Source organism: Monoraphidium neglectum, assembly GCF_000611645.1.
Source record: "Monoraphidium neglectum strain SAG 48.87 unplaced genomic scaffold scaffold02883, whole genome shotgun sequence".
NCBI lineage: Eukaryota > Viridiplantae > Chlorophyta > Chlorophyceae > Sphaeropleales > Selenastraceae > Monoraphidium > Monoraphidium neglectum.
This window is the reverse complement of record NW_014010745.1, coordinates 1-7,825: the sequence shown is the minus strand read 5'-3', so window position 1 is coordinate 7,825 and position 7,825 is coordinate 1. Positions and strand designations below refer to the sequence as shown.

General features: G+C 66.0%; 2 protein-coding genes across 2 annotated transcripts; one reads left to right on the top strand and one right to left on the bottom strand.

The window, feature by feature from the left end:
* Positions 1–223: 223 nt before the first annotated feature.
* On the top strand, positions 224–637 carry MNEG_11736 (hypothetical protein; the record flags this gene model as incomplete). Its single annotated transcript, XM_014039793.1, has 1 exon — positions 224–637. A coding segment is annotated over one exon (414 nt), but the record flags the coding sequence as incomplete, so codon positions are not given.
* A 2,654-nt stretch (positions 638–3,291) lies between these two features.
* Positions 3,292–5,623, bottom strand: MNEG_11735 (Tiggy-winkle hedgehog protein; the record flags this gene model as incomplete). The annotated part of the gene is made up of 4 exons (XM_014039792.1): positions 3,292–3,789; positions 4,053–4,115; positions 4,502–4,646; positions 4,800–5,623. The coding sequence occupies 4 exons, from the start codon at positions 5,621–5,623 to the stop codon at positions 3,292–3,294; spliced, it is 1,530 nt and encodes a 509-aa protein (XP_013895246.1).
* Between the last annotated feature and the right edge of the window lie 2,202 nt (positions 5,624–7,825).

Here is a 7,825-nt window from a genome sequence, read left to right as displayed (position 1 = left end):
GGCTGAACCCGCTCCAGCACCAATACCCCCTCCCCTTGTACAACGCACTCGATGACACACCCTTACCTGTCCCACTTCAATATCCCCTGGCAAGGAAACACGCACTCCCCCCAACCACACACACATACACATGCACACACATGCACACACATGCACCACGACACACAAACACACTCTCACACACATACACACAAGTGCACACACACACCCTCGCCGCCCGCAGGTCTCGTACATCCTCGGCGGCCGCACCGGCCGCAACCCCGCCTTCCTTGCCGGCTTCGGCCCCCGCGCCCCCGACCGCCCCCAGCACGCCCAGGCCTCCTGCCCGCCCCTCCCCTCCCCCCTCTCCGCCGCCGCCGCCGGCGGCGCCGCCGCCGCCAGCTGCGGCCCCGAGGCGCTCTTTTCCTCGGACCCCAACCCGAGCGTGATAGCCGGCGCGCTGGTCGCGGGCCCCGGGCCGGATGATGATTCCGAGGTTCTCGCGTCGAGGGCGGGCCCGGCGAACAGGGTGGGGATCCACTACAATGCGCCGCTGCTGGGGGCGCTCGCGGGGCTGGTGGGCGCCGGCGCGGCGCCGTCGCGCTGCCAGGGCGGCAGCGGGGTGCTGCAGCAGCTGCTTCCGGACGACTTCACGTGAGGATCGGCTGCTCGATGCGTCACCGGCCTTCCATTATTATGATAGAAAGCAGATGCGCGAGCCAGCCAATTTATCATCCAGATGATTGCTGTGTTCGGTTCAAATCAGCAGGCTTACATTTGAGCCATCGTAATTTTGAGTCGACAGTTGATGACGCATGCTACCCATTCACAGCTTGTTGCATACATACCAAGCAGGGCTGCGCAATCATGGCTTTTGTCGTTGCATGCATGCACATGCACACGGCAAGCTGTCTTTGTGCCCTGGGTTTCTCGGCGCTGTGTCCAGCCCTTGCAACCCGCCGCACGCACAGAGTGCGTTTGGGAGCGGCGTGCGCCCCTTCAGACTCACGAAGTTGGCGCCAGCACGCTAGGGTTCAGGGCTCACGCAGGGTTTAATTTCCAGGCTGCACGGGGGTCCCTGCTGTGCGGGGTGGTGCGGGTTTGAAAATCTGCCCCCATTTGCCGGTCCCTCCTTTCCCACAGTATGATGCCGGCTGGGTACAATGCACCCAATCCGTCAATCGTTCCCCTGGTGGCTTGTGCCGATGCATCAAGCGACACCCGCAGGCTGCAGCCAGACCTTTTTTTGCAAGGGGGGTTGACGGGCTGCGCCCGCGACGGCCGCCCTGCGTCGCACGCGGGCTCATCACTGATTGCGGCCACTGGATACTGCGACCGCTGCGCCACGCCATCCACTCGCGCCGGCGGCGCCACGGAAGCAGGGCAGCGCATACACGCGGCCGCCTGCAGCGCCTGCGTTGATAATGCATTCATGTGACCAGGATTTCTCAATCGTCCATACAACCACTATTCTTAGGACTGAGGGCCCCGTTTGCACACCTGAGCCCTCATTTATTTGGCCCGTAGGGGGGCTGGCAGGCTGCATATCAAGGTGTTAGTCGAGGACATATGATAGAGCAGAATTTGTGGAAGCCACGTACCCGGCTGCATGCGAAAATGGTGGGCAGCTGCTGCAGGGCCGGGGGCGGCGACGCATTTGCTGCGCGCCTGACGCCAGCGCCCGGGAGTGGTGCGCAGAACGGCACCGCGGAGCTCTCAATGGTGTGGCAGGCTGGCACAGGGTTGCTGGGCCGGCGCGGGGGTGCGTGCTGTGGGCGGCCTGCGCAGCGGGGTACGTAGCACAGCACAGCACAGCACAGCACAGCACAGCACAGCACAGCGCAGCGCAGCACAGCACAGCACAGCACAGCACAGCACAGCACAGCACAGCACAGCACAGGACTGGGCAGGACAGCAGAGCGCGGTGCCGCATGCAGGTCCACCCACAACCAGGTCAAGCTGGGCCCAAGACTCTGAGCAGGTAGGCGCTCCGGCGCCACAGAGCACCTCGCTCTCTTGCCAGCGGGCGCCCCCAGCAACGCACAGGCCTGCCGGCCAGCCGCTGCGGTTGGCGCCCGCCCGCCGCCATACGCCACCTGTCCCTGATGGCAGGCGCGCCCCGCAGCCGCGGCAGGGCGCGCCGCGTGCTGCGCGGCTGCGCCCCGGCAGTGTCCAGAGCCCTGACAATTCAGTTTTTAGCCGGGAGCCGGTAGGCAGGGGGCTTCCCTGTCGGGGTGCAATATTACATAATTTAATACGCAGCGTCAACCACCGGGCCGTTGTCGAAAGTTTTTAGGTGTAACAGAGAGGCCTTGAGGGGCGGCCCGCCAGGCGGCTGCCAGTGCCGCAGGATGTGGGTGTGCGTGCGGCGGCGCGGGGGCTCTTGCACATGCATATGTGGGTGCTCGTGCTGCGTGAAAGAATCTCAATCGAGGGTGACCAATGATCATGGTTTGAGGCAGAGTCCGCGTGCGAACACGGGGCAAGGCTTGAAGGGGGCAAGGCTTTCAGGTCTGAAAGGGGCTGCTGCCCCACAACAACTCGTTGGAGGGTCAAGATAGTAGCAGGCAGGCGCGAAAAACGGATGTCCAGAAACAAAGGCGCGAGAGGCACAGGCACGGACCGCCCGCATGCGCCTGCACACACCCGCGCTCCGCCTGCCAAGGCGAGGGGGGGGTTGTGTGTGCATCCGCCAGCGGGCGTGCGGGCGGCCCCGCTGACCTTCACACGCGGGTCTTGGCCAATTGTCTTGGGCAACAAAACAACCCAAAGGGTGCTCGGCGCGTTCCGGGCCCCGTGGGCGGGCGGGGGCCGGCCGACAGGGGGGTATATGTGAATGGGAGCGCCGAGCGCCCAACAGCCGTGATCAGAAGCATGCGGCGACAGCATGCAACAGTGGTCATCGCTCTTCTTCGGGTCCAGAACAAAGTGACAGGAAGCGGCGCGCCTGGAGGCGCACATCCCATAGGTGTGTGGGGGCATGAGTGCGCGGCGGCCGCGGGCGTGCGGGATAAAGTGAGGGGCTGCGGGCCCGTCGCAACGCGGTGCGCGTCGCGTGCCTCTCCGGCGTGGCGGGAGTTCCTCTAGGGTCAAAACAGAGACGGATGCACATTGAACGCATGCGCGATACGAAGCCCTCTGCCATGTCATCATTTGCAAGCACAGGCGCGCACAACACAAAGCCAGCACACCCCGCAGCTACTGCAGCCACTGCGTGTGCGCGCGCGCATGGCGACGCGCCCCTGCCGCGCCTGCCGGCCGGGCCGGGCGGCCGCGGAGATTCAAACGCCGCCTGGCGACAGCTCATCAGAATCAGGCCGACACGGCCAGGCCGAGGCCCGCGGCGATCTGGGCGGTGTCGAGCATCGCCACGCCCGAGATCAGAGGGCTCAGCGCGCGCAGCACGCGCGGGCCGAGCGCCGCGTAGCCCCAGCGCAGCGGCGCGTGCACAGCGTGCATCGCAGAGTGCAGCTTGTGCGTCATGCCGGCGGCGTCAAAGATCGGGTCCAGCACCCAATCGGAGTAGCTGCTCGCGAGCACGCCGTCGACGACGACCGTCCCGGCGTTCGTGACGGGCGCGAACATGCCCTCCCGCGACACCTCAGACACGCGTTCGACGGCCGCCGGAACCGCGGTTTTCGCGTCGGCGGAGAGCACGAGCAGGCTGTCGCCGGCGGCGACGTCGCGGGCGCGCGTCATCCTGGCGGCGGCGAGGGACTGGCCGACGGGGACAAAGTGTCCGGGCGACAGCTCCAGCGCGCGGCCGCCGGCCAGTTCGAGGCGCACAAAGTGGTTGTCCCCGCCGCCGACCTGCGGGACCGACGCGCACGCAGGTCCGCAGCGGAGCACACAAAAGTCAGGTTGCGGCAAAAACGGGGCCGTTCGGCAGATTGCCGCGCGGCTTGCCGCAGTCAACACCATGGTCAAACACGCTGAGATCGCTCCCCGCCCCTTTGCTCAGCTCGGCGCTTCCGCCGGCGTGGCGAGTCCGCATTCGTCCGCACCGTCTGGCGCAAAAGGTGGCCTTTTTCCGTGTACATTTACCCCCCCCCCCCCCCAAAACAAACAATCACCTGGTGGTCGAAGAAGATGACGTCATCAAAGGCCGTGCTGCCGTCCTCCTTGACGACCATCACCTGTTTTGAACCATTAAAATTTGGGCGGGACAAGTGGGGGTGGTGGGGCCGAGGGCCGAAAAATCCGCGTGTGGCCGCCACCCAAGGGCGCCCAAGCAGAACGGGTGCGGCACGCCGCGCCTGCGTCTGCTTTTTTGGTCGGGCGGCCCCGCCAGCACGCCCCTGTGTCGCCCCTTGCGCCCCGCCCAACACCGGGCCGCCCCGCGGCCCCGCCGCCCGCCCCGTCGCGCCCGCCCCTCCCGCCTCCTCTGAGCCCCCGCGCCCACTACGTCCGCCCAACTTTAGAGCAAAAAGGGAGCGTGCCCCACCTTGTCTCCGCCCGACCCCGCGCCTGCCGCGGCGGCCAATTAGATAAACCCTAAACCCATGTCTGAGCCCGCGCCCACCTTGTCCCCAACCTCCAGATCACGCATCGCCTTGGCGGCGCCGCCGGGCAGCCGGACGGCCGCGGCGCCGGGGAAGCAGGAGAGGGCCGACTTGGAGCACATGTTGAGGTTGTCAAACCACTTGGCGCGCGCGTCGCTGTACACGCTGCGCGGGGAGAAATGTTGAATTGAGAAACGCACGAAAATGTGCGATTGAGGGTTTGCTGGATTGAAGGTTTGAGGGGATGGCGGCACACACACACACACACACACACACACACACACACACACAAACACACACACACACGCACACACGCACCTGCCCTTCGGCTGGCACAGCTTATACAGCAGGTCCTCTCGCGTCACGTTGTTGCGGCGGCTGACGACGACCGTCTGCTTCTCCACGAAAAAGTTGTCCACCCCATTGTTCCCGCAGACCACGATCCCGAGCTCGGAATCGTCAGTGCCAATAGGGGACGCCGTCTTCGTGCAGAATCCCGCCGCCGCCTTGGCGCGCCACGCGGTGAGCGTCTTCTCGAGGGTCGCGTTTTTGGTGGTCGGCTTGAAGCGGAACGTCTTGCACTTGGCCGTGTACGTGCAGTACGCGCCGGGGCCCGCCTTGATTACGACGCCATTCACGATGCGCGCCGCGGTCGGGCGGCGCGTCACCGGCGCCTTCGCCTGCGGCGTCACTGCGGCGGCGGCCGAGGCCGCGGCGGCGTACGCCTCCGCCGAAGGCAGCGCGGCGAGGATGGCGGCCGGGCCGCAGACAGGGAACGGTGCGAGGGACGCGGCGCCGCACTTGGCGGCGACCGCGCCACGCAGGGTCTCGAGGAGCGCCGCGTCGACGGCGACCGTCTGCTTGATCACGCCGGCGTCGCAGCCGCAGGCGGAGACGAATGCGGGGTCGAACGCGGCCGACGCGGCGCCGCAGCACTGGGGGGTGGGGCTGAGTGCGGTAATGTCGGCCTTGAGGCCGGACTGGGCGCGCCAAAGGATGGACTGCAGCTCGCCCTTGCAGAGGGAGACCGCGTTGGCGACCTTCGAGGCGCAGTCCGCGGGGGCGGCGGCGGCGGCGGCGGCGGGCAGCGCGGCGGCGGCGAGGAGGGCCGAGAGCGCCAGCGCCAGCGCGGCGCGGCTCATCGTGTGCGTGTTTGGGGGCGGATTCGCGGGTTTCCGGCGACCCTGAGCGTTGGGGCAGGAGAAGAGGCAGGAGGGGAGGTTGGGAGGACGGTCTCGGGTTGTTGCTGGTAGGTGGTTGGCCACCCAGCGCAGGCGGGGTGACACAGGCAGCAGCGCCGTGCGCTGTGTGCGTCGGTGAGATGCGCGCCGTGCTTCAAATCTGGTGTGAAAGCTGCATGCCAATGTAAGATGCGGAATGCTTCTATTGACTGTGAGCCCTCCCATCGCCTGGCTCGGCCAACCGCGCGTGAAATCATGGAGCTCTGCCGCAAGCCAAAGCCTTTTCCCCCTCATATTGAAGCTCATTCAGCTAATTACAGTTATGTGTTTACGCGTATGACCGGCAGTCATGGGCCGTCCTCGGCACTCGTGCCGAGGGCCCTGACCCGGTGAGCACACAACTCTGTGTCCGGTGCCCTTGCCCCGTGGACTGAGGTCGCGCCAGGCTCACCGTAGTCTTTCAAGACTGTAAACTTATATATGAAGGGCCGCGAGCGTCGAAGGACGTGACGGCGCCTCAAGCGACACCGACAACGCCTTCTATGACACTCTATAGAAAGACTTGGCAGATATAGACGAGTTACTGCGGTAGCGGCACGTTCAATTCATTGTTTGGGGCCAAGAACGTGATGGAAGGGGTGTTGTAACCGGAGGGTCACTCGGCGTGTAACTTTGGCGCGGCGAGCAGGTCCCTTCCAAACAGCTAGAGTGTTGTAAAATGACGCACAACAAAAAGTTGTGTTTGCGCTGTGTGAGTGCTCGTAGAGAAGGCCGGAAACCTAAATGGGCAACGAAGGATGAGTGCGACACCGGTAGACAGTAGCCCTGCACGCGCGTGGTTTGGTGCAAGATTTACCACCTTCCAACAGCTAGGAAACCCACCAGTCCTGTGCGCAGCAGGCGCAAAGGCGCGCGTGCTGTCATGCACGCCAAACAAACCGCCGGCGGCTGCGCTGCGGCCCCGAAGTGGCTGCGGGGGCACCCGGACCCCTCGTCATGCCGAGTCTGGGGATCGCGCCTGCGTCTAGGCCGCACCTCTACCGAACGCCGCTTGGCGGCGGGGGCGGTCATGTTGTCGTCCCACTGCTGCCCCCACACACCGTCGGCGCGGCTGCAATCCAAGCGCGGCGCGCCATGCCTCCTTTGCGCCGCAAGCTCAGCAGCAGCAGCAGCAGCAGCAGCAGCAGCAGCAGCAGCAGCAGCAGCAGCAGCAGCAGCAGCAGCAGCAGCAGCAGCAGCAGCAGCAGGAGGGCCACAATGGCAGGGGAGGCACGCCCCCCCGCAGGCGTGCACTCCTTTCGACACCCCATACATACTGGCCCGGGATGCACGAGGTGGTGTGGTATACCCCAGGGCCGGTGCACACACGCATGCGCTTCCACGCGTGCAAACATGCCGGCCCCGGCTGCAACCGAACTGGCTGAATGCCGAGAGGACGCGCGCAGGCGGCCCAGGGCTGGCGTATTGCAGCGGCGGAGCGCTGTGCGATGCCCCCGTCCCCCGGCATGCCTGTGCGCTGGGATGGCGTGAGCGCGCCCCAAGGCATCCTCAGGCAGGCATATCGCTCGACGCAGCCCGCCCCTCGCGCGCGCACGGGCGGGTGGCGGCCCAATGGGGAGGTGGTGCGTGGTAGCAATGGGCCGCGGCGCATCGAATCGGCCGGGCGTGACCGAAGAGAAAGCAGGCGATGTATTGACGTGGGCCCTCCTCGAAAAACATTTGCTGGCCTGCGGGTGAAGCTTGACCGCTGGCCGTCGGCCGGCGGCGAGCCAGGCGCGGGACACGGCACGGCCGCGTGCCGCGCCACCCCCCCCCATCCGGCCAGCTCTACCAGCGTGCCCCGCGAAACTGCCGGCGGCGGCCGCGGCCATCAGGCATGAGTGGGGCGAGGAGTATGAAAAGCGCAGGGGTCCCGTGTTACACGTCCTCATTGTGTGCAAACCCGACCGCCGCAGCCGCATGATCTTCGGCCCTGGGCCTATGAAACAGCTCTGGGCCTACGAAACAGCACGTTGGTCAGCCGAAAGGGCGCCCGCGGCTTCGGGCGCGTTGCTCTCCGAAAATTTGGTCAAACCCCCCTCCCCTATAAGGTCAAACCGCCGTCCCCAGGCAACCACGGCCGCGGCCGCGGCCCAGACCGGGGCTGGGGCTGGGGCCGGGCGC